At 42.3% G+C, this 27879-nt stretch overlaps 3 protein-coding genes across 4 annotated transcripts; 2 read left to right on the forward strand and 1 right to left on the reverse strand.

Annotated features, from left to right (window-relative positions):
• The first annotated feature begins 93 nt into the window (after nucleotides 1-93).
• LOC145898355 (sarcosine dehydrogenase, mitochondrial-like) lies at nucleotides 94-8665 on the forward strand. Its single transcript, XM_082986781.1, has 17 exons — nucleotides 94-445; nucleotides 519-733; nucleotides 1426-1604; nucleotides 1720-1899; nucleotides 2120-2269; nucleotides 2876-3055; nucleotides 3480-3609; nucleotides 3671-3848; nucleotides 3964-4105; nucleotides 4510-4710; nucleotides 5062-5293; nucleotides 5659-5806; nucleotides 6445-6549; nucleotides 6618-6766; nucleotides 7030-7192; nucleotides 7252-7359; nucleotides 7787-8665. The coding sequence occupies exons 1-17, from the start codon at nucleotides 381-383 to the stop codon at nucleotides 7938-7940; spliced, it is 2679 nt and encodes an 892-aa protein (XP_082842907.1). The 5' UTR covers nucleotides 94-380; the 3' UTR covers nucleotides 7941-8665.
• Nucleotides 8666-9741: 1076 nt separating this feature from the next.
• Nucleotides 9742-15024, forward strand: LOC145898162 (sarcosine dehydrogenase, mitochondrial-like). The gene is made up of 17 exons (XM_082986595.1): nucleotides 9742-9806; nucleotides 9880-10094; nucleotides 10313-10491; nucleotides 10770-10949; nucleotides 11008-11157; nucleotides 11464-11643; nucleotides 11823-11952; nucleotides 12261-12438; nucleotides 12517-12658; nucleotides 13026-13226; nucleotides 13328-13553; nucleotides 13621-13768; nucleotides 13839-13943; nucleotides 14009-14157; nucleotides 14399-14561; nucleotides 14706-14813; nucleotides 14880-15024. Exons 1-17 carry the CDS (start codon nucleotides 9742-9744, stop codon nucleotides 15022-15024), a joined length of 2664 nt encoding a protein of 887 aa, XP_082842721.1.
• Nucleotides 15025-15131: 107 nt separating this feature from the next.
• Nucleotides 15132-27872, reverse strand: LOC145899398 (thrombospondin-1-like). Of its 2 annotated transcripts, XM_082988157.1 has the most exons (23): nucleotides 27742-27872; nucleotides 27079-27674; nucleotides 26338-26428; nucleotides 26010-26260; nucleotides 25457-25550; nucleotides 22550-22714; nucleotides 22214-22390; nucleotides 21820-21993; nucleotides 21497-21624; nucleotides 20763-20865; nucleotides 20494-20648; nucleotides 19621-19734; nucleotides 19413-19535; nucleotides 18804-18963; nucleotides 18586-18704; nucleotides 18371-18509; nucleotides 18204-18299; nucleotides 17868-18095; nucleotides 17427-17623; nucleotides 16865-16939; nucleotides 16434-16531; nucleotides 15951-16090; nucleotides 15132-15821 (listed from the first exon to the last, which is right to left on the reverse strand). In XM_082988157.1, exons 1-23 carry the CDS (start codon nucleotides 27794-27796, stop codon nucleotides 15814-15816), a joined length of 3486 nt encoding a protein of 1161 aa, XP_082844283.1. In that variant the 5' UTR covers nucleotides 27797-27872; the 3' UTR covers nucleotides 15132-15813. The 2 variants fall into 2 exon arrangements, with proteins under 2 accessions (XP_082844283.1, XP_082844281.1); XM_082988155.1 differs by lacking the exon at nucleotides 15132-15821 and having other exon boundaries at nucleotides 15934-16090.
• Between the last annotated feature and the right edge of the window lie 7 nt (nucleotides 27873-27879).

A 27879-nucleotide genomic window follows, 5' to 3' on the forward strand; every position in this document is an offset into this window, starting at 1 on the left:
GATCTGCACAGGCTGGTTCAATTGTTTCCGCTTTAAACTATGAAATGAGATATTTCCATGAGAACAACATGCAACAGCAATTATGTACTGTCTCGCAATAATTTTAGCTGTGGGCACTATTTTTTATCATTATATATTATTTTTTTTTATTACTATTATTCACATCGTCAAAAGTATTCAGCAATACGTAGCTCCGTTACATATCGAAATCTTTACAGCCATACGGAAACATACATCCTTAAAATGATGTACGATACTTCCTTCCTTGAGTTTCTTCAAATTGATCACCAGCGCGAAGTCCAGCAACTGGAACGTTCGGACCGACTGGATTGCGCAGTGCTGCAGTAGCGTCAACATATAGTTTGTATTTTCACGATACAATGACCAATTTTCTGCGAATGACTTTTTTGCGGAGCCAGTGGTTTGGCCTTGTTTGTTGTAATAGGTAATTAATAGTGTGGTAATGATTTTATATGCCATAAACCACATTTTTTTGTATTTTCTTTGTGGAATTGCAGAAAAGCAACCGCCGTGAGCCCAGTTCAATACAACTGTAGACGAAACTTCGTTTCAAACGCTAAAGGACAGTTGCCAGTAGATGCTGATGTGGTCGTTATTGGAGGTGGCAGTATTGGTTGCAGCACCGCATATCACCTTGCCAAGTATGGATCTGGCAAAGTGGTTTTATTTGAGAAGGACAAACTTACTGCTGGGACTACATGGCACACTGCAGGTAAAAACTAATATTTAGATGTCAATATTGTTCATGTTTGTTTTTCATGTGAGTAAATGTTTAGAAAGCACACCAATTTATAAAATTTCCACGTATATATACTTAGATTTAAATAGGTCTCTGGAACTGGTTGCTTCATTGAATAGTTGATATGCGGTACCCATTTCTAAATTTGAATAATGGCTCTTAAGTTTATCAATCTATTTTTGTACATTTTGACCCTGATGTGTGAGTGAGGTATATAGTGACTTTTGTGCATTGCTGATTTCACGCAAATCTAGAATGCTATTCCGCTATTTCAATTATGTTGGAAGTCCATTTAATTTGCTACCATTTGGCAAAACAAATTACATTTCCTTTAGATTGGACCGTGCATATAAGTAATCGTTTGCTACTGCAAAATAGTAGCTCTGCGTGCAACAGGAAGAAGTTTCGGTAATTCCCCCCTTCCTCTCACAATCTGGTGGCAATCATCATTGGGAAAACCCTGTTAGATAGAATAACGTTTTGAGATGTTTTGTCACCAGTAAAAATGTTTATTGCAAAAGACAAACATTGCATGACATTGTCGTGAGCTTATCGGCATTGTTTTACATAGGGGTTATATAATAACAAAACTCAACGAAGCAGTTTCAAAATTTGCTTTCTGCAAGATCAACTTTTGCCAATAACGTGTTGTGTTGTTTGCATAGGGCTATTATGGCGTCTTGCGGCTCATGAAATGGAACTGGAAATCGTTGACCATACGCGCAATTTGATGACATCCATACTCCCTGAAGAGGTTGACACAAATACTGGCTGGGTTCAAACCGGTGGTCTATTCACCGCCAACAACCAAACCAGAATGGAAAGCTACAAACGGATGGCCACAGTAAATATGGAAAAGTGCTTTGGTTTAATCATAAAGCAACGGCATCAGTGGTTGAAATACCTCAGAAATCCATAGGTCACTGGTTCGAAGCACTCCCATATTCTTATTTTTTTAGCTTGGAAAAGTACATGGGATTGAGTCGCACATTCTCAGCGCCTCCGATATACCTCAGGTACACCACTTACTGGACGCTTCCAAGTTTGTCGGGGCTGTGTACAGCCCGCTGGATGGCACTATGGATCCGACAGGGACTTGCGTTTCTTATACAAAAGCTGCTTCCAAGTACGGCGCACAGGTGGATTGGTTTGTACACAGATTAATTTACCTGTGTTTTATATTCAAATAAATGTTATAGGCCAAAGCTGATGTAATAAGCCTAATGGTTAAAACAACATCCCTCAAAAGACCGAAAACGCATTTGCGCGAAAAGTTGTACATCACGGGAAAATGAAAATGAAAATATAACAGAAACTATACTGGATGTCCTTAAATCAACAAATCAACAAATAATGCAGATTTTTGAGAACTGTGACGTGGAAGGCATCGAAACACGAATAGACGACTTCGGTATTCAGAGAATATCATCAGTTTCAACTAACCTCGGCACAATTAAAACAAGCCAAGTGATCAACTGCACTGGGGTTTGGGCACCGTACATTGGCAAGGTTCCTATGATGATTTGCTTTCTCTATAATTTGGTAGATCAGCACATTGCAAATGCAGTTTAAAGCAATATTTTAAACTGAAACTCCCCTGTTTCAATAAATAACTTAATCCTCCCTTGTTTTGTTCAAAACGATTTACAAATTCCTGTTACCGAATTTCAATAATTTTTAATGGTTTCTTTTCGCTGGTATGGGATTTCTTGATATAAACAGATGATGCTATTGTATTAAGTACCACGTCCATTGTTTAAGCAATAGACCCAAAAATGTTTTTATAGTGAGCTGCCCAGGTCTCATCAGTGCATTGGTGAAACCTCCAACGATCTTGCCAGTCCAATAGCCAAGACCTTTATTTTGTAGAGTCTGTACAGACGGCGTCAACCATTGATTTTACCAAACTATATGTGTAGCCCACCGAAAACAAATCAAGGTGGAAATCTTGCTTGGCTATTTAACTGCAAGATCTTTTTAAGTCACACCCAAGCGACAATTATAAGTCCTATGGGCCAAAACAGTCGGCCTGTCTGCAGCTCACTCTAAATAAACAAATTTATACTAAAATAAATCGTGAAAACTTTTCATGTTTTTGTTTAATTTTGTGAAAAGATGGTTGGCGTTGATACACCACAAGTAACATACAGACATGCCTACGTGGTCACGAAGCCGATAAAGGGCGCCCGCGAGCTGCCGAATGTTCGAGATCACGACGGGTCGGTTTATATGAAAAGGCAGGGTGACAGTTTGCAAGTCGGTGGCTACGAGAGAAATCCAATTTTGTGCGGAAAAGTGAGCGAACCAATTATCAAATCCATTTTATCATGTACTCTTTGTAGATGTATGGCAAATGAATTGGCGTGGGATGTCTCGGTAGTAGAGTAGGAAGACCTGTTAGACTTTTAAGCTATAACTTGTCCATCTATGCTGAGAAAAGTCGAGTTTACAGGGTAAATAACATTTGATTGGCGGCATTTTTAGCGAGGTTAAAGCTACCAGTTATTTTTGATTTTATTATAAATGTATGGAACAAAATTCGGCATATTGTCAGCTATGGTAGGTCAGAAGTGCGTATTTGCGAAAATATAATTTCGCCTAGATAAGCATTATCAGTTATATACTTTTTTAATAGAATTTGGTTTTTATATGAAATTGTTTCAAAAAATGTTTATTGAAGACTGTAATTTTGCTGATAATAGTTTTGGCGCCATTTTAGGTCCCTGTGAATTTCGCTTTCGGTCTCTACGACTTGGACTGGGACGTATTCGAAAGACACTTAAAAGTAGCTTGTAATATTATGCCGGCTGTTTCAGAAGCAGGAATACGATCCACAATATGCGGACCAGGTAAAACAAGTTATTGCAACGACGCCATAACGTTCACAATTGAACCCACTTACTCGCATAGAGTCGTTTACGCCGGATGGGCGCCCGCTAATGGGGGAGTCCCCCAAAGTGCGAGGATTTTTTTTCGCGAGCGCCTTCAACAGTGGAGGTATGATGCTGGGAGGTGGTGCGGGAAAACAGATTGCTTTGTGGGCGTTACGTGGAAAACCGGATATTGACATGTTTTCTTGGGACATCCGGTAAAGGCCCTTTGTACCATACTATAGGCTCCTAGGAAAATGGTAAAATTGTGAAAAGAAGCAATTTTTGTGCAAAGCTCAAATGAAAATTTCATTAGCATTTTGTTTGTTGCAGGAGGTTTCCGTCGAGTCTCGTCACAAACAAAACATGGCTGACGGAACGATCGCACGAGGGTTACGCCAAACATTACTCGGTTGTATTCCCACACGATCAACCACTCGCTGGAAGAAACCTACGAAAGGATTCTCTGCACCATGTTAGTGCTGTAGATGCTGATGGGAAAAGGTTTAAAAAGCATTGTAGATTTGCACCGCAGTATGATGGAGACAAAACCAGGCGCCAGTGTAGAAGATTTTGTAGTTGATCACTATACTCGATTCTTAAATTTTTCCCTTGTCGACACCCCTTTGAAATCACCAATCACTTTTTGCACTTCTTGTGTATAGGTAATGCAGTTTATATAATCGTACCGAAAGATTCTGTCTCCTCGTAACATATCTCTCATGCCCTATAGATACGAATCTTTTCCATCTGTCAAGCACATCTTCCATCGTGATATGCTTTTCCGTCAGTATTTTCCAGAAGTATTTTGTGGACATCTCGTCAGTAAAGTTTCGTTTATTTGACCGTTGTCATGATATCGGTTTGGTGAACATGTAGGTACTGCTCGAACGTGGTTGCTTTTTCGAGGAGAAACACGGATGGGAACGACCGGGGTATTTCACCATCGACCAGAAAGCTGAAGTGCTCAAGTATGATTTCTATGGAGCGTACGACAATGAGGCTCATAAAGGTTATCGCTACAATAATCAACTAAAACATGACTACACTTTCCAATACCCTGGACCTGTTCATGACAAGGTACACTGCATGTGTGTTGTTGCTGTATTTAAAAGACTTTCAGACTTAAAGCAATGTTTTTGATTCTTGAAAAATTGCACGGCATTTTCAGTGGAATGCTGCTGTTAGATTTGCAAGGGTTTGTTAAGTTTGAAATAATTTTAAAAATACCATGTATGTTGACTTTTTTTATGGGGTAGCAGTGCTCTCCCTCGTACTGTGCACGCAGCACTTATAAGTATAGTGTAAATTTTCAAACAGTTAAAATAATCTTTTAACCTGCATTATTTGGTAACAAACCAGGGTGCGGATAATCTCTGGATGTGGTTGTAATTGCTTGATATTGCTGGTATATATTGACCATATTTCCAGATAGGAGGGGAGTGCGTCTCCTGCAGGACAAATTGCGTCTTGTTCAACACCAGCTACATGGGGAAACTAGTTCTCGAAGGGCGCGACGCCTCAAAAGCCGCCCGATTTCTCTTCTCACGTGACGTCACTGCTGGCCGAAACTCGAATAAAAGCTCTTACACCCTAATGTTGAACGAAAAGGGAGGGATCGAGTCCGATCTGGTCGTGTGTAAAATGGACACTGGCGATCATGGTAGGCAAATCGTTCCCGGTATTGTGTTACATTCACGCACGTTTTTATGTTTGTACAAGTAAGCGTTTGTGTTTTTTGTTGTTCTGAAATGCTTAACTTCTAAACGTATGAAACATCAGAATATATGCAATATGTTAACGTAATTATAGGTACCAATCGATCGACTTTGACAAAAAAGTACCAATTATCAGTTTACCAGCGTTGACCAAAACCTGACAAGTTCACCAGTTAGTTCAGCGCTGTATAGTCACTAGCTGCACTGATGAGACCTTAAAAGTCGAAACAGCGTAGGCTACAATACTGTCGGAATTCACCAATTTATGTTCCATATGTACATGTAAATCCTTGTTATGTTGAAACGTCAGACTTTGAATATTACTTGACGGTTGGAGGCGCAACAACTGAATATTGCAAGGGTCACATATCAGACGTCCTAAGCGACAAGGGTTTCAGTTACAACTTAAACGACCGGACGGAGGAACTGGCATTGCTAAGCTTGCAAGGACCAAAGAGGTTGGAATTTATCTATTTGATGTGGCGATAAGCTTCACATTATGCCCTGTTTAACCAATGGCGCGTTCGCAATCTGGGAGAATTCCCCACTACAGGAATTTTGTATTTCCATCTTGTATTTTTTTGAATATTTTGTGCAATTGCACGTTTTTTTACAGAGGAGAAACGGCTCCCGTAGCTAATCCCGGTTAAGCATTGGGCCCGGCAGGGTGCTGAGTTTAAAACTCACCGGAAGATTGTCCAATAATGTCTGAAAAGAAAAATCAGAAAGAAAATTCAGAAAGAAAAATTGGCTTCTATTCAACTTGGCAATAACTTTACCGTTATTACAGTGCACCTAAGATTCGAAAAAAATTTGTCAAGCGTGAGATATTTCTTTTCCTAATGCACTGATATTAACATAGTACTTACGTATAAACTCTTAATATCCAGCGGGGGATTTTAGCTTTATATATTGGTTAAACTAATGCGTGAAATAAAAAACGTTCAGAACCATTGGAAGATGTTGTGTAGTGGCGTATGCAATTCAACGCCAACCACGTAGCAATCGTCCCTCAATAAGTTCCCAAAACAAGATAAACTGGAGAATTTGTGACGTATTGTAGTTTGCCAGTCTAACAGGAAATGCTTTGTGACAGTGCCGATGTTTTGAAGAAGTTTGTCGGCGACGAATTTCTCAAAAAACTCAAGTTCGGACGCTTTGCCCTGAACAAAATTACCAACTTGGAGGTCGGCATTACGAGGTAAGTTAATAAAGCAACTTTTTTAGGAAACAATTCCAACTTTTTTCTTCCGTGTGCGCTGTCCCAAGATTATCGTTTGTTGGTGAGCTTGGTTACGAAATCTCATGTGAAAGTCATCACGCCGTGAAAGTGTACGAGGCGATCATGGAAGAAGTAACGAAGCACGGAGGTTGTGATGCTGGTTATCGGGCTATGGACTCACTTAGTGTTGAAGCTGGTAAGTGAAATTAGCGAGAATAATCATTCGAAATCAGAGTAAATAGATAAACTTGAAACCTCAACATAACAGTGCGAAGGAAAAAAGTGGGCCTGTTCCAGATTTTAATTGAAAGCCAGTGCCTGGCAGTGTTTATTTACGTTGCAAGGAAAAGCCTCATTTGTTTTACATGTTGAAATATTGTGTATATATATATTACATTGTGTAATATTGTTGAACATAAATTTCGTGACTAATACAACATTTATACCACGTATATACAGGTTTTCACCATTGGGGCCACAGTTTACGTACTGACGATTCGCCGCTGGAGGCACGATTGATGCATTTGTGTGACGTCAAACGCCCGTTTCACGGCTCGAAAGCAGTGGACGAAATGCGTGAACAGCAGCCCACGAAATCACTGGCTTATTTTACTGTAGACGAGTAAGCTAACTAATTTCTAAAGCTCCTTTAAATCTTGCTGAAGTTTTAATGTTGTTTAGTCCTGTGCAACTGTTCGGCGACGAAACGATCTGGAGAGATGGTGAGATAGTCGGATTTACCCGAACAGGCGTCCACGCATTTCATTTAAACAAGGCGATGGCTATGGGGTAAGTGCAAACTTATTTATTTATGAAGATGCGAGCTGAATAGCAGCAGTTTGTGCCCGAAGGACAGATCATGAAAATATAATATGCCTAGCAGCAACAGCAACACAATGTTTATTTATGATCTGTTAACAAAAAACTATTGGTCACACTCTGAAGTGCTCGCATTTTTGATCAAATTGAAGCGATAGTGCAATTTATTTTGCCAACAGAAATAAAGGTGTGAATTTGAGTCAATTCCTTCCCTTGTGGTGTTTTCGATGTAAGTATATTTAGTATCGAGCCCAGCTTAGAAACCTATGCAACAAAGTTTGTTGTACTTCGGAGTTTATTTATTTAATTGTCCGACATTGGGGAGTAGTTTGAAATTTCTCCCATTGATCAAAAATGTATAAAATATCAGTATGATCTCAGCTGAAGTTGTTTGCAGATACGTAGATGTGAGAAACGCAGACACTGTCGATGAATACGTGTTGCGTGGAAGCTATGTGATCGAACGCAACTGCATAAAGCACAAGGCAGTGGTGCACTTACAGAGCCCGTTCGACCCCCAGAGACAGAGAATGCGTTTGCAATGGCATTGAGCTGCTGAAGAGCCTGTTACTTTGCTTTTCTTACTGATGCATAGTTTTGGAATGATTCAGTATTTAGTGAATTGTATAGTTTTGTTGTGTTTCGGGGATTTATATCCGAGTAAAATGGGTTATCTTTTTTTTTGGTCCCAAAAAAATGTTTGCTGGTCTAAACATGTTAACGCTGTTTTGATAAATTAGTATACATTTTCTCACAAATTGTACTTCGTGGCCGATGGAGTTATGTATGCATGTTTCTTTAACCTAATTCTTCACACGACTACAACGCAGACGGTACGAAGAATGCAGACAAAGTTATGGCTTCCTGCAAGCCTTTTGGCTTCCTGCTTTACGACACACTTTTTACAAAAACGCTTTTAAATCCTTTTTACCTTATTTTCTCGCTCGTGTGCGTGCTCTCTTGAAAATTAGTTCATTTTTTGTTGCTATAAGGTGTTTTAATTTTTTCATCAAAATAATCCGCCCTGTCACTAACGCGCTTGATCATTTCAATTCTCTCCTACTATCGCAACGTATTTTTCAACTCAACAAAGTAAGTCTGCTCACATAGTTGGTCATAGTTAAAAACCCACAAAGCAGGTCTTAGTTCTGTTAATAACACCCAAACAAAGCAAATCATTTCACTACAATGATCGAAACGAGTAAAAAATTCATAAATTTGAACTACTTGTTCTTGAAATAGCACGGTTATACGCACAGTTCGTCAATTTTTAACATTTCTATAAGTATCATGAACATTTGTGTGCATTTGTGTACATTAGCATTGCAATATAGAATAACTTTGTATCGCAAAGTGTACTCGCGTACTTACCGTAAATAAAAAAAAGGGGTGATTATAAAAATTTTAAAGTTGAATGAGCAGGGACGGGAGGCAATTTTTAGCCATTGCCTATTCACATTTTGTAAAGCGGGAAAGATTATTATATTTACCCTAAACTTACATGCTCAACTTTTGTAAGCACACAATGTAAGCAAAAGGAATGGCCAACGAAACTATTTCGTATTTCTGAAAAAATGACTGGAATTATTTTTTATAATTATTGCAATCAATACAGACTAGTAACACAATAAAAGTAATACTTTAGCATACTTAAAATTCGTTTCAAAACTTGCCTTGCCCTCGATCAAAGTAATTTCAAATTATTTGACAGTTTTCGAAACGTGGTTAGGACGCGTAACGTTTCTGAAGCACTTATTCCAGAAAATTTAGCATGGTGGTGTGCAAGTTTGCGATAATACATTGAAATTGCTTTTATATTTTTATTATAATGCAATTAAACTTCAATTTTTTTAAATTAAACTTCATGCAACTAAAGTTCCTTTAATACTTAGTTCCATGATATAGCTGTAAGCGACTTCAAATCGGCCTTGTTGTGCAGGCTTGCACAGGCTTGCACATGCAGCAGGCTCGCTTAACTGTTTCCGCTTGAAACCATGAAATAAGATATTTCCATGAGAACAACACGCAACTGGAATTACGTATACTGTCTCGCATTATGGGCGCTATTTTTTATTACTATATATTACTTTTATTATTACTATTATTCAAACCAGCCATGAATGCCGCCTTTGGCCCCTCTTCGACACGTATTTAACAACATGTTGCGTCGTTACATATACAAATCTCTACCGCCATATGGATTGCAAAAACACAGTAACATGATGTTTACGATATTTCCTTCCTAGAAGTTTGTTTAAATTGATCTCCAGCCCAAAATCCAGCAACTGGAACATTCGGTCCGAACACACAATGCTGTAGTTGCGTCAGCATAGTTTGTATTTTCACGATACAATGACATATTTTCTGCGAATGACTTTTCTGCGGACCCAGTGGTTTGGCCTTGTTTGTTGTAATAGGTAATTAATAGTGTGGTAATGATTTTTATGCCATAAACCACATTTTTTTTGTATTTTCTTTGTGGAATTGCAGTACAGCAACCGCCGTGAGCCCAGTTCAATACAACTGTAGACGAAACTTCGTTTCAAACGCTAAAGGACAGTTGCCAGTAGAAGCTGATGTGGTCGTTATTGGAGGTGGCAGTGTAGGTTGCAGCACCGCTTACCATCTTGCCAAGTTTGGTGCGGGAAAGGTGCTTTTGCTCGAAAGGGACAAGCTTACGGCCGGGACAACTTGGCATACGTCCGGTAACTATACGTAAAATAACGTATAAATTAGCTGACGTGTGTCCTGATGCTTTATAAAATTATAGCAACTTTCATGTAATGTACGATAACTGCATACAGGTATAACTGCTCAAATATTCGCTCCTTCATGACGATTTGGGACAAATAAACATAAGTTTACACATACCCATACTCATATTTAACGTTTGCAGGGCCTAACTTAGCTTCAAACTCTATAGGTTTGTTATGGAGGGTGGCGACTCGACATCTGGAAATGCAAATAGTGTCACGGACGCACGAATTAATGACGTCAGTTTTATCAAAGGAAGTAGGTGCCGAGACAGGTTGGGTTCAGACAGGTGGCTTGTTCACAGCTTGCAATGACCAGAGGATGGAAGCTTACAGGCGCGCAACTACAGTAATATATTACCTTGTATGTTGTTTGATTTTCGAGCCATTACGACAGTCTTGCGGACTCGGTCGGAGGGCAAACATACTTTTTCTGTTCACAGAGTTGACATATACCTAATGCTTTGCGCCCGCCTTGGACTTGATATTTTTTTAAAAAAACTTGGTGTTGAGAATAGCGTTTTCGGCTCTGAGTATATTTATAAAGTAGGCCAAAATAATGACAACTCACGCTAATCTTGTGGAATTTGCATTGAACAATGTATTTACATATCGGCTCTCTTTTAGTTGGCGAAAGTGCTAGGAATTGAAGCGTTTCTTCTTTCGACCGACGAAATGCGCGAAGTACATCCACTGCTGGACGTTTCGCAGTTTGTCGGAGCACTGTACAGTCCGCTAGATGGCACTATGGATCCGACAGCAACTTGTGCTTCTTATGCAAAAGCGGCAGAAAAGTACGGGGCACAGGTATGCATTATTGTCTCAGAACGCTTCGTTTGAATTCCTGTGCAGCTACACGTTTTAGATTTTTCAAAGCTGTCGAGTTAACGGTGTCGACACAAATATTGATGATTTCGGAACACGTCGCGTTTCTTCTGTTCGTACAAATCTTGGTACCGTCAGGACCGGTCACGTGATCAACTGCGCAGGCGTGTGGGCTCCCAAAATAGGACAGGTTTGACCATAATCTCTATTCCTTATACTACGCAACCGAACGTCGTATTGTTTTAGCAACATCCGCTTCTGCTGAAGCCAGAAACTTATCTTCATGGAAAGTGTTGTTTATTTTCTGCTTAGGTCCAGACTTCGCAGTGGCGTACCTTCTACGTTTAAAACTTCGCTAATTTCATACCTACTTGCAGATTCAATGCAGTAGTTCTAATCTGCCATGTGCGGTTTTATCGTTTGGTTTTCATCTTTTACAAAAACATGACGTTACCAATTAAAACAACAACGCCTGATAACTTTTTCCAAACCATAGATGGTCGGTGTAGAAACACCTCAGGTGGCATTCAGACAAGCTTACGCCGTAACGCAACCAATAGAAGGAGCCCGCGAACTGCCAAACGTACGTCATCACGATGCGGGGATGTACCTAAAGCGCCAGGGCGAAACATTGCAAGTCGGAGGTTACGAGAAAAATCCGATTCTTTGCGAAACGGTGAATGGGTTTCAAAATAATGAACTTTTACATTCTATAGATTTTCACCTGGTAATTCTCATTAACTGTAAAGTTTGCACATGTAAATTTCAACAAAATTAAAATGCACACCTAAAAGCCTTGTTAGTTTAAAAGTGTACATTTTATGGCTACGTATTCACACAATTTTCTGCTCCTAGGTTGCCGACGATTTCAATTTCGGGCTTTACGATTTGGACTGGGACGTTTACGGGCCATTGCTACAATTCGGTTGCGATATCATGCCTGCAATCGCCAAGTCTGGTATTCGAACGACAATTTGCGGTCCGGGTAGGAAATTAAAACTCATCGTTAGTGGCTTCATCCAACGATGTTACCTTCCTCAAATTAAAGCAGCGTAGCTGATACAACTATAACTCCACCAATAGAAGAATTGGAATAGAAGAAACTGTCGCAAAATTTCTTAAAAAAATGGGTTTTTTTGTTCAACATACAAGTAACCTAATAACATATTTTGCCGCCAAACCAGTTTTACCATTGGCATCAACTACAAAACCCATTTCGAGATGAATTTTTTTTGGTAGTGCATGTCCGCAAATGTTTCGGTGGTGAGGTTAAATTGTCCGTTTGCCACACAGAATCGTTCACGCCTGACGGCAATCCACTGATCGGAGAATCAGCAGCTGTGCGAGGTTTCTTCTATGGAAGCGGTTTTAACGGCGGGGGAATGATGTTGGGAGGTGGAGCCGGCGAACAAATTGCAATGTTAGCTTTGCACGGAAAACCAGAACTCGATATATTTTCCTGGGATATCAAGTATGTTGTGGCAGCAGTGCTGTCAAGCAGTTTGTAACTACAGATGTCACCCGTATATAACCCATTGATCCACCAAAGGCGATTTCCGACGAGAGCAATTTCGAATAGAACCTGGATTAAGGAGCGTTCACACGAGAGCTACGTCACTCATTACAATATTGTCTACCCCAACGACCAACCGTTAGCTGGAAGAAATTTACAGTCTGATCCACTCCACCAGGTCAATTGATGTCATTTAAACGTTAAAGTTTTGTTATTTTCATTAGTGCAGCTGTTGACTGTGACACTGTGCTAGCTTTTACACTAGCGGCATACAAATTTCACTTTGTGGTACCTATATCGATCAACGTCGATCCGTTGGGTACCCTATACTGAGATTTTTATTATTTTACTCGGCTAAAAATTTGACAGCTGCGTTGTTTTTTATTTGAAAGCAGAGTCGTACTTACGTCCGTCACATGTTACTCTGTTTTTAGCCTTATACATTAAAACGTTAAAACGGTCAAACCAGTTTGTACCACTAACCATTACAGATTGAATCTATCAGGGTTTCTTGTTATTTTTGCTCTGTAAACGTGGTTATTTAGGTTCTGCTTGGCCGTGGTTGCTTTTACGAAGAGAAACACGGCTGGGAACGACCCGCATATTTTTCAAAAGACGCAAAGACTGAAGTAAAGCAATATGATTTCTATGGTGCATACGGAAACAGGCCACACGAAGATTACGAATATGCTGCTGCATTGAAACACGAGCACACTTTCCAGTTCCCTGGACCAGTGCATGCCGCGGTAAGAAAAGACTGGTGAATTTGAACAAACACTTTTTCAATTGTCACAAAAGGCATGTAGGTAAAGTTTTTCAAAAAAATCCAATAAACTTCGTCTTACAGATAGGAAGAGAGTGTGCTGCATGTAGGACATCGTGCGTCTTGTACAACACCAGTTCCATGGGCAAGCTTGTCCTCGAAGGCCCCGACGCATCCGAGGCCGCCAAGTTCATTTTCTCACGTGACGTCACCTCTGATTCGAGCCGTAATGAAGGCACCCAAACACTAATGTTAAATGACAAGGGAGGACTCGAAGCACACCTGGTAGTTCACAAAATGGACGACGACGGTAAGATGGTGATGGATTCAATGTGCGTGTCGATCATTTGACTCCAATTGCTAGTTTGTTTGTTTAGGCAATAAATATCTCATGATAGTAGAGGATCCAACAACAGAGTATTGCATTGCTCACATCGAAAACGTCTTAAAAGGTCGCGGTTATCGGTACACACTTAATGATAAGACGAAGGAACTCACTTCGTTGACACTGCAAGGGCCCAAAAGGTAAAAATTACCTGCGACATCCACAGGAACTTTGAAGCGATATTTGGTTATTTGCTGAAATTCTGTGCAGTGGTGAAGTTCTGCAGCAGGTGGTCCATGGAGTTTATCTATCAATGCTTTTAAAAGATTCCTTCGCAAAACCCAGGATCGGCGGCGTAGACGTTTTCCTGGTCAAGTAAGCGTCGGTTTTATAAAGCAAATGATCATATATTGGATTAAACAGAGCAAAGGCAATTACAGGAACTCGTTTTGTGGTGAGCATGGTTACGATATCATGTGTGAGAGGGTTCATGTTGTGAAAGTATATGAAACGATCATGGAACAGGTGACAAATCATGGAGGCTGTGATGCAGGTTCCAGGGCTATGGAGGTTCTTGGCATGGAAGCAGGTCAACTATCGCATGTTTTTGTTAATTTTGTTGCTTAGTTGTCTTTATCACGCAGCAATATTAATTAGGCCACATATACTTTAGACACAACAAGAATAATCTTGCGTGCGACAAACAAACCAAAGTTAATTTTACTATTTATTAGTAGTTTGTTACCAAACGATTATGAAGTTGGTCCGCGATGCCGCCAATCTAAACTCTGCCTTGTTTAGTTTTTGTTTCAATTTTTTTTGCCTTGAAGGTTTTCCAAAATGGTGCAGGAGTCTGATCTCCAATGACTTGCCGCTGGAGGCGCGCTTGACCCATCTCTGTGACGTCAATCGACAGTATTACGGTTCCAACGCGGTTGCTGAAATACAAAATGAACGGGCGAACAAGTCTTTGGCATACTTTACTGTTGACGAGTAAGATCAGACGAATCGTCAATATTGCATGCACTTTTATTAATTGTATCTCCCACATAAAAAATTTTTTCTTTATTTCTTTTGATAGTAATTTGCTTGATGATAATTTTTTTGTTTAAAGCTAAACATGTTTGTAATTTTTAGTCCGGTCCGGCTCGTTGGTTGTGAAGCAATATGGAGGAATGACGAGGTTGTTGGCGAAACTCGAGTCGGCATTCATACATTTACCTTCAACAAAGAAATGGCGTTGGGGTAAATAACTCCTAAAAAGTCTGAATTTAAAAAAGCATCGTTTTGATCGTGTTGTCGTATTTACAGGTACATTGACCTAAAAGATATGGCCAATCAAACTGTTGACGAATATTCCTTGGCAGGAAAATATGAGATTGAATGCTGTTGCGTTAAACACAAAGCAGAAGTACATTTGACAAGTCCCTTTAAATTTCGAAACGCCACCATATAGTTATCCCAGTCGTATTGTTGCAATGACCACATATCAGCCTGAACGTCTGTTTCTGTGCAAAGTTATTTTTGCTCAACAACCACCTCGTTAAAAAATATAATCATATATTTCCAATGCACTAATTTATTTGCCTTCTCCAAGCAACAGGAAAACGCAAAACACAGGCGAAAGTTAAACTAACAACGATAATAAATACCGAAAAAGTTCACCAGGACAAAGGGTACTACACGCGCTTTAAAAGCAAGTAAAGCCGCCTGCGCCAAGTTTTAAAAGAAAAAATTATCGCGTTGGGGGGGAGATTTTTGGTGACGCGAATTTTTCATCCATGGCAAGAAGTAAAAAAACAACGCATGAAAGGTAAAACAAACGCAAGGGCAGACAGCAGCGACGGTTACTACAGTGGACATATTGTTATTTAAACAACATTTGACTGAAACACGAAAAGATCAGCTTAACAAATGGTTAAACGAAAATAAGTGTTTTTTATTATTATATATTGGCGTGTTTTACACATTGCTGGTGCGAAGCAGTCGCGCATATAAATATTACAAAATACCCCAAATCTCACAAAAACTTCAGTAAGCTCGCGAAAAGGAAAGTTTCCGCCACTGGAAAGTGCATGCTGATGCTCTATTTCTTAAAAAAGACTAACAAAAACAAAGCGATAAGTTTTAAGCTAGAACTATTTCCACTGGTGTACTGGAGCGCGTCCATTAGTCACGCGGCGAGCCTTCGAAAGCTGTTTTAGCGTTGATATCCGGTAAACACCATAAATTCTGACCTTCAGCTTCACGTGTCTGCAGATAAACAAAAAGAATGGAATGTTGACTTAGCTTGCCCCGTCGCGAGAATGCAGCACTTAAGGCGAGTAATTGAATCTCAAGTGCACTTGTAGTAAGAATATTTTCGTTAAATCTCTCGCTTACCTTTGCATGTGTACTCCATGTCTGAGAAGAAGACCATCTCCTGGGAGAAGATGAACATTCCGAGCCTTCCACCTGCGTATGTTTTATCGTAGATTGGCCCGGAGTCGACGAGGAGATGCTTGCCCTCGTACATCGTCACCCTTTAGTAAGCAGAAGAGAGCACTTAGTAAACGGCTGCAAATTCAGGGATTTTGGAGCGAGATAAACATTCAGCGCACGATTCTACGGAGGTGATTAAGTTGAGTAATCAATCAACAACAAGCGTTATAGGAAAAACTCTGGAATGTCTGGAAAACAGCCTTCTCTGGTATTCCTTATTCGGTGCTATATATGTTATGCGCATATAGGCTTGCGAGTTTGCGGGAATAGCAGTAGGTACGAACTTTACAAAAAAAAATTAGTCTTGGTTGAAATATTCGTTTTTTTTTGTTTTCTGTGGTCTTATCGGTGCGTACCAACCCTTCTTTTCAAGTTATTTCTTACCTGATAAAGCCGGTGTCGGGACGATGCTGCAAAGTCCATCTGTAGGCAACGTAGTCTTTCCAACCCTGGTGTTTCTTGTCATACCACAAAGTGCGCACCTGTGCAATTAACAAAGCCTTGCGTTTTAGGAAACCGATGTTATCGAGCTGCACATTCCAAAACAGATTACCAGACGTTGCGCCAAATAGTACCACGTAGCGCGTGCAGATTCTCTTAAGACTCGCGGCATTTAAGTTGCTTATCATCCAATTAACATGTGCATTTTAAACAAGTTGTGGCTCCTAATTTATCTCGGCACCGTGAGCTGCGGCGACCACAAAATATGCGATTTAAGTTGCGATAAATCGCAAGTTTAAGAGTCTGGAATGTGCCGCGCACGCAACCCGTGCGAACGCCCAATACATGTTTACAAGAACAAGAAAAACCTTTACCTGATTTGGCGTGTCGCCTGTGTTCCAAAGTGCGTTCCTCAAAGCCTCACCGGGTCCTGTGGTGGAGTTTACAACCTGTGCAAGAATGTACATAGTTGAATCGTCTGGTATGCGAACCCCATTCTACGGCTGTAGAGGATTTGCACATTCGATCCGCCAATAACGGAGAATTGGGTTTAGGTTTACGGAAACAATTATCGTTGCGCAGGTTTGGAAAATCCTTCGACCGCGGAAAATTATCGGACTAGCGCTCAAGAGATTTGCTGGTTTACCAAACAGTGAAAAACGAGATTAGCTTCTCTTGTTGGTTCGACAGGGTCGGAATCGTGCCAGACGGAATAACCGCTGTTAACTGACTTATGGTGCTTGTCAGTGTGGATTCGTTTTTATGTATCAGAGAAAATCCTGCAACCGACTTCCGTCTAAGCGTTCGTGCTGATAAATGATAAACAAAGTGGCAATCTTGCGGTCAAATTTATCACGATTTATTTATCAACACGAATTTACCTCTTACGAGAAGAACACGCGAATAAACGTGCCTACCGTTTTAAAGCGTACTTACTTTGACTTGCAAAGCGCCGTAGGCCTGGGCAACGGAAGGGGTGTTGTGCCAGTAGGTTTGGGAAACTTGCTTCCACATGACAACGTAGAAGCGACTTGCGGATTGGTAACCGAACACGAAGCCTGCGTAGTCGTCGTCTTTGCCGGTGTTAACGAAGAAAGTTCCGCTAAAGTCAACCGCTTCAAAACTGTCCTTTCCTGTAAATTAGAAATCAAGTTGTTTTTAAACAAGACCACCACTTTGACGACAATTTTCAGTTTTTTTCTGTCAAAATATGTGCAATTAGTCTGCATAAAAAAGTTAATTCCACTGTGCTGGTGTGCTCCAAATGTATTTGCATTGTTTAATGCATTCAAATCATTTTTTCTTGCAAAAATGTGAACAACTATTATATGTGCAAATCTAATATGGTCCGTATGTTCATTATACAATGAGACGTACCTATCGCCAAACCAGGGTCGCAGTTGACGGTTTGAATGAGTTCTTTGCCCTTGTGTCGCACGGTCCACTTGGGGTCAACTTGTACAGTGCCGCTAGGATCGAGTGGAATCATGTCGAATTTGCTAAAGTCGGTCTTACTGATCGCAGCATTCAAAGGACAGGCATCCATAATATCGTCAATGCCGTCGTCGTCGAAATCACCCTCGCACAAATCTCCTCTGCCGTTACCTGCGAATAAAATGAAATGAAAATTCGATTTCTGTCATTGTTTATTTATTTAACAGGAGTGAAGAAAAATGTTCACTGCTGGTCTGTCGCAAATAATATTTATCTTACCGTCGGAGTCCAGCTGGCTTGGATTCACAACCAGGCGACAGTTGTCCAAATGGTCTTTGACACCGTCATCGTCATCATCGAAATCACAGGCATCGCCTATAAGAACACAGCGCAGTTAAGTATCCAATCCCAACCTGTAAGTTTAAGTCAAGACTGCAATATCTTACCCTTTCCATCCTTGTCGTGGTCGGCCTGGTTTGAGTTAGCAATGTACGGGCAATTGTCCAAGTTATTTTGAACACCATCCTCGTCGATGTCTAAGTTGGTGTCACAGTCATCGCCCACGCCATCCCAATCGCGGTCGGCCTAAAAGAAAAAGCATTGAGATTAATATTATTTGGTCGTCGTTGATGGTTTGTTCTTTGGTAAGTATGAGGTTTACCTGTCGTGGATTGTAGACTAGCGGGCAGTTGTCGCACATATCACCGACTCCGTCTCGGTCGCTGTCAACCTGGTTTGGGTTATAGACGTACACGCAGTTGTCCATTATATTCTCAACGCCTAAGAAAAATTATTCATCGTTATATGAAAAAAACATATTTCGATGAAAGAAGCGTTTTTTGTTTAAAGAAACTCGTTGAGTAAAATGTGATCCCATACCATCATCGTCGATGTCCAAGTCACAGGTGTCGCCTTGACCGTCGCCGTCAGTGTCGATCTGGTCAGCATTGCGATTGTGAACACAGTTGTCACAAACGTCACCCACTCCATCGCGGTCCATGTCGTACTGGTTTGGGTTCGGTACGTATGGACAATTGTCCTGCAAAAAAACAACGTTTTTAAACCATTGAGCTTCTCTGTGGTGAAAGTCTGCACGCTTAATGTTTTGTCACGGTGAATTTTTCAAAACACTTGATCCGTGTCTGCTGGCAGGGCCAGGCTATGACGCTCGGTGAAAGCAAGCGCGTGCAAATCGTTGGATCAAGTTGCTTTAGACGCGGCAATCAGATAGGTTATACCCAAATTCCTTCGCGTTGGCAATTCCGATTAAAGCTCTTGATCACCGGCCTCTTGTCATTTGCAGCGTTTTAGCTTTAAGACCACCAACTAAGATGGTAAGTTAGCCTTAAACTGTGTCCCAGCACCAATATTGCGGCAAATATTTTATGTTTTATGAAATTTTTTTTTATGCCGTTGGCATCAAATGAAACCACATTTCTGGTGCAATTAAAAATAAATTATGGCCACGAGCAACGTATTGTCACTTACCCTTCTGTTGGAAAACTTGTCACCATCAATGTCGTCATCGCAACTGTCGCCGATTCCGTCTTTGTCCTGATCCTCTTGGCCGCTATTAGGCAGAAGTGGGCAATTGTCGCCGGGACGAGATATCTGCAATATCATAAATTTATTAAATCCATATCGTTTGGAAAACGTCATGTCTGTAAGTAGCTGCTGAAAACAAGGGGTAACTTACGGTCACTCCGTCATTCACGCAAGTGACTTCTTCATCAGCGACGCCATCCAAGTCGGTATCGTCGGCGCAAACGAGTCCCTCGCATCCCGGGGCGCTGGCGTATCCGGGGAGGCACTGCAAATATAGAAAATAAGTATGTTAAGTACAGCTGTTGCTGATTCATTGAGCAACATTCAACAGCAAGGAGAAACAACTGTCCATTCCCCACGACCTACGTTTGACACACTCGAACCGAGATCTTATTACATGTGTTGTGGCCCGGAAAGCTCTCCCTACAATATTACATGTGTTGTAACACGGCAGTCCAACAACAAACATGACAGAAATCCGCATTCTTTGTCGTCATCAAGGTGAATTTCTCCATGTTTTGTCAAAAGCCCAGCGGTGGCTTGGTGGGGGTCCCCATGCGGACAATATGGAACAGGTGCGCCGCAAAATTGAGCAAACAGGTTGGGAATAAACATCCCAACGCGTAGATATTAAATTTATTGTTCCCGGCAGCTAACACATTCATCTGAATCTTCTTCGATTCTTTACAACTTATAAATTGACATTGATATAGCGACTGCAAGCACAATAAAACACAAATTAACCCAAGTACAGTAACTTGTTTATCGTCCAGAGCTGGCAATCGCGCTGCCAAAGCAACTCGAAAGCGCGCTACTCGATAGGGCATGTTCGATTTCCCGATATGTCTTTTCCCTCAAATCCCGTGATTTGCGCACGCAACATAAATTTGCAAAGCACTCGAATGGCGAACGAATTACACTGGGGCTTGGAAAGTGTTTGCGCGAGGCAACAATTGTTTACCGTATCGCCCTCCGATCCGGATGTCGGTTTTACCGCACAAATTAAACAAACTCAAACGCGCACCTTGCACTTGAATGGAGGGGTGATGGTGAGGCCGAGGAAGATGCATTGGGCATTGGACGTGCACGGGTTTCCGTCGTCCGTGCAAGGGTTCACGACCCTGCATACTTGCTTGTGTGCCAAGGCGTATTCGGCACCGACTCCGGTTGGTTGATCGCCTGCAAATACGTCAGATCGTTTTACACAGGATGTTGGATAGGGGTCGGGCGTTTCGGGGTTTTGAAAAAACAACAACAACGGATTGCGGTGTTCGAAATATTGCACTCAGGTACCTCTGTAGCCGTCTGGGCAGGGAAGACAAGTGTAGCCGGCGAAGTGGTTCTGACAGCGGTGAACGTCGTTAGCGTGAAAGCAAGCATCTGGGACCAAGGAACACTGAAACAAGATACGGTTTTTGTTCAAGAGAATATTTTTGCTCTGCCATATACCTTGAAAATCAGTTATATCACCACAGCAATGACAGCATGTACTTTTCACGGCGCATATTATGTAGCTTTTAATATATTATCTTTTTAGTCTTTTTAGCATATCTTTGTTAGTTCATTGCTTTTCGGAGTGGTTTCGTGCAGCAGTCCGCTAAACTTAGGTGCCAAATCCTGCCATCAATCTTTTATCTACACTGGAGTTGGTTTGCAAAAAATATTAACACCATCGTACCTCACCGCGAAGTATTTTAAAGTGCATTCCCAGACAGATTTACTTCAAGATACAATCGTTCGACGAACCACCGGTTGTTTTACTGTTTTAATGTTTAGAGGCGCGCCCATATTCCACGCCATACTGGTTTATACTGCAATAAATTTCTCTACTCTTAGGCTGTCGTTTGTCGATACTGACTAATGGAGAATTCCCCTTGATCATTTGAAATCCTATGTTACTTAGAGCAGGGAATTTTTCTTTGGTTGCATTTTAATCAACTGATGTGGGATAAATAAACTGGGATGGATCAGACGTTTGACAAATCCACTTATAACCGATTTGTTGACTGAATACAAAAAATGCTTACCTCGTCGATGTCTTCGCATTCCAGACCATCACCCTGCGTTCCAGCGGGGCAAGCGCCACAGACGAACGTTCCGTCAACGTATGAAGTGCATTCCACGCCAGGATAACAAGGGCTAGACAGGCAGCCGTCTGTACAAAGAGATTTTCGTATTAATAACCCGCGCATAACCTCAGAAGCACACGGCTCTCTATTTCACTGCCAAAATTGGTCACGCTTGCATCGTGCTCTGTCGAACGTGAGGTCAACAACAGTGAGGTGATTTGTCAGAACAGGTGACAGTTTGATTCGAAGACTTAAAATGGACGGGTTAAAATGTTCTTTACCTATTGGGCAAGCCTTCACAATGCACGATTCCGTCATCTTCAAATCACCGCTGCAAGTCTTGCCGCCAAACCGAGGCTTGGGATTGTTACATCTTCTGCTCCTGGTTCTGAAACCGGAATCGCACGTAGCACTGCAGTCGCTCCACAACCCCCAGGCTCCCCAACCGCCGTCGACTGTGGAAAGAAATGGGATGAGGTTAGGCCGGCACATAGCACTTATGAGATCAACTCCCGGGGCGCGGTAAGTGCTTTGACCTTCGCGACAAAATTACCTCACAAACCTTAATATCAAACACGCGCGAGGCATTAAGGTAAACCCCTTGTAATCTTTAGGTTTTCTATTTTCGTGGTGAGAATTCGTCAATTCGTGTGAGAACACTCGTCTGCACCTCACCTGGACACGGAGACATTTTGCAAACTCGGGTTTTGCGGTCGTCTCCCACGCACGGTGCGCCATCTAGCTGTGGCAGTGGCGAGTTGCAACTGCGGATCTTCGTTGATTTTCCTTTGCCACAAGTGACGCTGCAGGGAGCCCACTTTGTCCATGGAGACCACCCGCCGTCGCGATGAACTGAAATGCAATTTAAGAAATATTTACGTTTCGCTAAAAAGCAGGGACTCTGTTTTGAGTCAAAACTGGGTCAAAAGGAAAAATATGAATTATAGATAGTCACAAAAAATTATAATACCCTTTAACTTGTTCAGATTCATATTTTTCTAAAAAACTTACTCCTGATGTTGCATGGGTCTCTGATGCAATTTCGGCTTTGGATGCTCGGACCATCACACTCGAAATGCGCTCTGTCGCATGATCGTCCTCTCGTCTCATGACCAATTCCGCACGTCACTGTGCATTCGGACCAGCTGGACCACGGAGAGAAACCTTCGGCGTCTTCTGCAAGCCCCAAAACAAACCGTCACGTATTTTTCGCGAATACCGTTTTTTGGCCTTATATGGCCTTGAGCTCACTGGCATATTTAAACAGGAAGGGGTACGTGGGTGATCCAAGGTTGCATTCGTGTATTGCTTTCAGCACCAACGCGCCACTTCCGTCGTTGACCGTCATTGAACCGTAAATTTGTTGTCCCAGGGCGAATGCCATGTTGTCGCAGGCCGCACGTTGGCCCGTTTCGAGGTACGGCCGGAATTTGTATGGCGTAAAACATACCATCTATTGCTTTTGAGGCGCCGCGCGGTTCGAGTTTGCAGCGAACTTTCCAGTTTTTAAATCTACTTACGACAGCATTCGCTGACGCAGCTGTTCAAGTTAAGATTTCAGTCCCGAGTCGCGCGTAGTTGTGACGTACATGGGCGCGAGTAAACACGTCGCGGCGGCACTCGAACCTGTTTGGACCCCGCCTGAATAGACCAGTCGCACGCATGTCAAAACAGACACGAGCCGAGATGTGAACTTGGGCAAACAACCCCGATCGTTCTAATCTTGTGTCACACTGGTGTAACCCAATCGATAAGGACGAGATGTTAGGCAGAAACGGGTTTTCAGATAACTGCGGAGATTTTATACAGAAATGAACGGGGCCACCTGGCCAAGCGATGACACGCATGATGCGAGTCCTTATTAGGAAGTCGCACGCAATTAATCCGAGAAACGGGTGGCGCGCGTCAACAAAATGCCTTGAATTCCGCCCGAACACGTGAGAGAATACACGCACCATAAGCTTTGTAACACTTGAGACCTCAACAGGTTCATGTTGCCCACAATAGAATGTTCTAAAGCGTATGAACCATTCACAACGAAGCGATTAAATCTTGAGTTGGCACTGAGACGACGCAAATCTCCACTATTGGCACGCAAAACTTTATATTTATTTGGGGTTGTCAGCATTAGATATTAATAGGAAAGCACAATATATATCGACAGGTGTGCCTTGCTGGGAAGCAGTAACCACGTTACTTGGTACCGATGTCATCTTTGCGCAAGAGAAATGAAAATCGGAGCCTCTGGCGGTTATAAGGAAAGCCGAACCTGGGCTCATCGGTTAGGAATGCGCTGTTATCATTTCTAATCGCGGTGTTTCGAAAACTGTGGGGTCTGGTTCCATTTTTGGTAACGCTCGCGACCAGCTTATACCCAAAGAATTCAAACCTTTCGCAAGAATTGCGTTTTAACCCACAGCGGTGATTTTTCCAATTATAAAAGGTTTAACTCGACAATGGTAAAATCGTTGGACCAACAGGTACTGCGTCAACGTCAGCTCACAATTACCAAGTACTTTGCTGCCCTAGGGTTCGACTGTTTGCCGACCGCCGCAAAAACTCATTAGCGTTCCAACCTTCTTTACTTATGTTTCAGCTCGGCTGAATACGCACTTCAAGGTGCTATTGAGGCCCTATTAGCAAACGGGCGCGTAGCTATTCCAAGGTCAAACATGTGCAATTGCGTAACAAAAAAGTGACAAAAAAAACAATATGCCTCGCGAACGTCCACAACGAAAAACTAAATGTTTGAAAATATCTGTTGTAATATGTAATTAGGTGCAATTTATTTACTACTTTCATCAGTTGTAATATTGGTTTTGCGTGAATAGAAAAGCAAGGGAAACAAACGTAAAAAAAATCCCCTTGAAAGTTGACATTTAAATTGAGATGATACGTTTGACATGAATTCCCTCAGACGCCGTTTCCATAATAAGATCTGTTATTGGGGCTTTTCTCCTGCAGGCAGGTTTTGGTTTAGGGTGACTGGGATGCGTACAATACCACAAAAAACATCCGCATTAACTTGATATCCCCCATTTCCTGTTAAAGGCATGCACTCGAGCACTTAGATCACCACACCAAACCCGACCACCTCTTGTGATTACCCACGCTTCGCCGCCTTTATAAAAGTCAGCTCTGTCTCGCAATCCGATAGGACAACTCAGCAGCCCCAACCTGGCGTCCGGCCTTGGTGTGATTCACAAATTTGCGTGCCATGGTGCAAACCGGGTCGATGTTATTTTAGTTGATTCACAGCAAGGGTGCGCGCTCTTTAGAACGAGATAGAGGGTATACTCTTGAAATTTGGATCGGGTTTTCTGCGACCGTAGAAGCCCTCGTTTCCGAAACGCAAGTTTTTGCATTAAAACCACTGCGTTCTTGGGATGTTTCGAGTTTCGACATTTGGCCCCTCCCACGCGATCTCGGTGTAATTGATCATCAAAATGGCGATGACGCACGTAAAAGTCCCTTCTCCAGCAGCGAAGTTTCTTCGTGGGTGGATACTTGGAAGACTTTAAGTTGGTCCTATCCAACCAACAAGCCGCGAGACGCGAGCGAATGATCAAGGCTTGCGAGCGCGGCATTCCTGGTACTAGTTTATTATCGTCGAACGGCGCCACCCGCCAATAGATAAGCACGCGCGAATACCCATAAGTGCCTACGCGATGCCCATGCTGTTTACAGTGCTTTTGCAGCTTAATTCGAGTTCGATCGACTGCGATGCCAAGTGGCAGGGTTACATTCACCATGCGCGCGTTATTCGTCGATGCGGTTTTTTCTTCGCTGGATCGTGAACGCAAAGCAGGCACGGTCGGGGGCTTATCGGGGGGTGTTGAAAATTGCCAAATGGCACGCAAATACCAGGGGACAAAACTCTTTGAATAAAGGGCAAAGTAACGAGTGGTTGCTGCATACCTGAGCAACTGGGACAGCATTCGCCAGGAACGGTGACAATGTCGATGCAATTCAATACAGGGCATTGGATGTCGGTACACTGAATCCTTGCTTTCTGCGAAAGTAAGTAATGGTTAGGATCACTGATTATGGGCAGCTGTCGCGCTTCGCCCACCAACAAGCACCGCTTTTACTATTTATTTGTTAATATATTCTAATACTTATGTTAGGTTTCCTTGTTTATTACGAACTGTCATTTCGTTTCATATTACAAAAAATACCCCCCCTTATTTTGGTGCCTGGGTGATATATTTCGTTGATCCTCAAAACAGGCCACTTAATGACTCACCGATCGTTCAACGCAAAATGTCAGAAGTGGCATTCCCCTACAACAGGCTGCCTCCCATATTAAGCCCAGTCCATATGCCCTAATATCACGCATCCGAAGAACCTCATTAATCCCAGCGCCCGGCTACGCTTCCCTTCCATCCAACCCGCTGGGTGGGTATGGGTTAGGTGTAGTTGCCGTGACAAAGCTATAGCTGTGGAATTTTTGGCTCGAAAATGCACTTACGTTGCAGGTGCAATTTGTGCAATCATCACGATGCCAAACGTCGCCATCAGCGTAACGTATTTCGTCCATCCAGCATGAGCCAAAGTGATCTGGAAGTACAGTTTCTGCCTGTGATTGGCGGCTTTCACTCGGGGCCGTACAGGAGAAGTTGCACTCTTCGCGCAAAACTTGGAGGACAATCTCGCGGGCAAGACTAAAAGGTGCGTTGGGAGAGGTTGAAGGCGAAACAGGCATGGGTGCTTTGGGCTCGACTGCGAGACAAAACAAGTCACTTTTTAAGATCACATTGTGGCCAAGCACATGTTGACACAGACCACGCGTCACCTACCTTTAGGGGCGATGTCGCACTGGTATTGATCGTGCATGATCTCCTGGACGTCAGTGACTCCAACCAAAAAGCGAACTTTTTGCATCGAACCCTACAAAAGTCATACGTTTAAGTCCAGAACGTCGAACTCAGGCGTCGATGAATCACGATGCAGCAAATTCTCGTTGTCCGCTTTGTAATTAAATTTTTAGTGGCGCCCCAATCAGTTTTACCGCAAAGCACTTCAGTCAATAGTGCTTGTAAAACATAACGCTCGATAACTACTGCGGAGGCTAAAATTCATAAACTAATGGACAGCAAGTAACTCGCCCAAGAGCAACAATACACGCACAGGGGCACAAACAGCCAATAAATCATCGGCAAACGCCGCCCTGCTCGATAGCAGGTTCAACGCGAAGTGGAGTGGTAGCGAGCAAACACGCTCAGTCGCCGTAAATTCCAGTGAGGTTGTCGCTAGGGGCAAACAAACGGTCGAAAACAATCAAGTTCGTTGAAGTAGGCGATGGTAGCCAGGAACCCGATGTTAATCGAATCTAGTGCACACATCGTGGCAAGGGTTCCTAGACCGCTTTAATTGCCAAATAGGGGGCCAACAAATCGCCCATTGTGTAACTGCCTGTTTGCGATGCAAGTCATGCCAATGCAAACTCAATAAAAGTGCGCGGCGTCAGGGTCGTACAAAGGGATATTTTCTCAATTCTCAAAAAAAAACATGTATCAACTTTTTGCAGTTGCCCTTACCTTAAAATCGACGGATCCCTCTCCGTAAGCGTTACCAAGTCGAAGCAGGCTCTCGCGTGAATCGAAACCTGTGTAGAATCTTGTTTGCAAACGGTGCGATCCAATGAGCCTGCAGTTGATGTAAAGACTTGCGGTGTCCTCGAAAACTTCCAAGGTGAAGTTCTGCCAAGAGGATGCGTCCTGATACGATTCCTCTGTTTGGAAAGAAGCCACGTGCTTGTTGTCGCCGATTCCATAATGCAGTTCAACTAGATTGCCTTTGACATCGATCACCACTGCAAAGAAAGCGGTAGGCAGGGATGATGCCAACGGATCGTGGGTCACGCTGACCAATGTGCCGATATTTTTCGGGGCTTGCTTAAGAGTGGCAATCAGCACGAAGCCATTGCTTTGCGCAAGCGACGCGGCAAGAGAGGTAAATCTTGTCTCAGTGGATGCCAGGGAGTTGCGTCCAAGAGGTTTTTTGAATTTGTAGGCGGGCATAAAGTGATCAGGTGCGGTAGAATCAACCTTAATGCTGCGGAAGAGCGGGTGACCCCGGCTCAAGGTGTTGGCGACTCCGGTCATCATGAACAGATCATACGAGTCGGGATTTGCTGTTAAAACATGCACATTTTATCCACAAAGATTAACCTTATCAAAGTAAGGATGGTTTGTACTTACCATCGGCGGATGCCGTGACAAGGGCAATGGCGCCCAAGATAAGCACAAACTTCATTGCTTGAGTGCTTTCAGAAAAATGAGGCGTATAATTTATAACTACGAGAAGGCAGCAATATCTGAAATGGCAAAAGAATAACC

This window comes from Ascidia mentula, chromosome 4 (assembly GCF_947561715.1).
Source record: "Ascidia mentula chromosome 4, kaAscMent1.1, whole genome shotgun sequence".
NCBI classification, from domain to species: domain Eukaryota; kingdom Metazoa; phylum Chordata; class Ascidiacea; order Phlebobranchia; family Ascidiidae; genus Ascidia; species Ascidia mentula.

Bases quoted from the DNA above. Each gene is read 5' to 3' on its own strand.
- LOC145898355 (XM_082986781.1), top strand. From the start codon at position 381: ATGACCAATTTTCTGCGAATGACTTTTTTGCGGAGCCAGTGGTTTGGC. The intron at 446-518 runs GTAATTAATAGT...GTGGAATTGCAG, and splicing joins GGCCTTGTTTGTTGTAATAG to AAAAGCAACCGCCGTGAGCC. The intron at 4,711-5,061 runs GTACACTGCATG...CCATATTTCCAG, and splicing joins CTGGACCTGTTCATGACAAG to ATAGGAGGGGAGTGCGTCTC.
- LOC145898162 (XM_082986595.1), top strand. From the start codon at position 9,742: ATGACATATTTTCTGCGAATGACTTTTCTGCGGACCCAGTGGTTTGGC. The intron at 11,158-11,463 runs GTTTGACCATAA...TCCAAACCATAG, and splicing joins GGGCTCCCAAAATAGGACAG to ATGGTCGGTGTAGAAACACC. The intron at 14,158-14,398 runs GTCAACTATCGC...TTTGCCTTGAAG, and splicing joins GGTTCTTGGCATGGAAGCAG to GTTTTCCAAAATGGTGCAGG.
- LOC145899398 (XM_082988155.1), bottom strand. From the start codon at position 27,796: ATGAAGTTTGTGCTTATCTTGGGCGCCATTGCCCTTGTCACGGCATCC. The intron at 26,429-27,078 runs GTAAGGGCAACT...TGACTTTTGTAG, and splicing joins AGGGATCCGTCGATTTTAAG to GGTTCGATGCAAAAAGTTCG. The intron at 17,624-17,867 runs GTACGTCTCATT...TCTAATTTACAG, and splicing joins CGACCCTGGTTTGGCGATAG to GAAAGGACAGTTTTGAAGCG.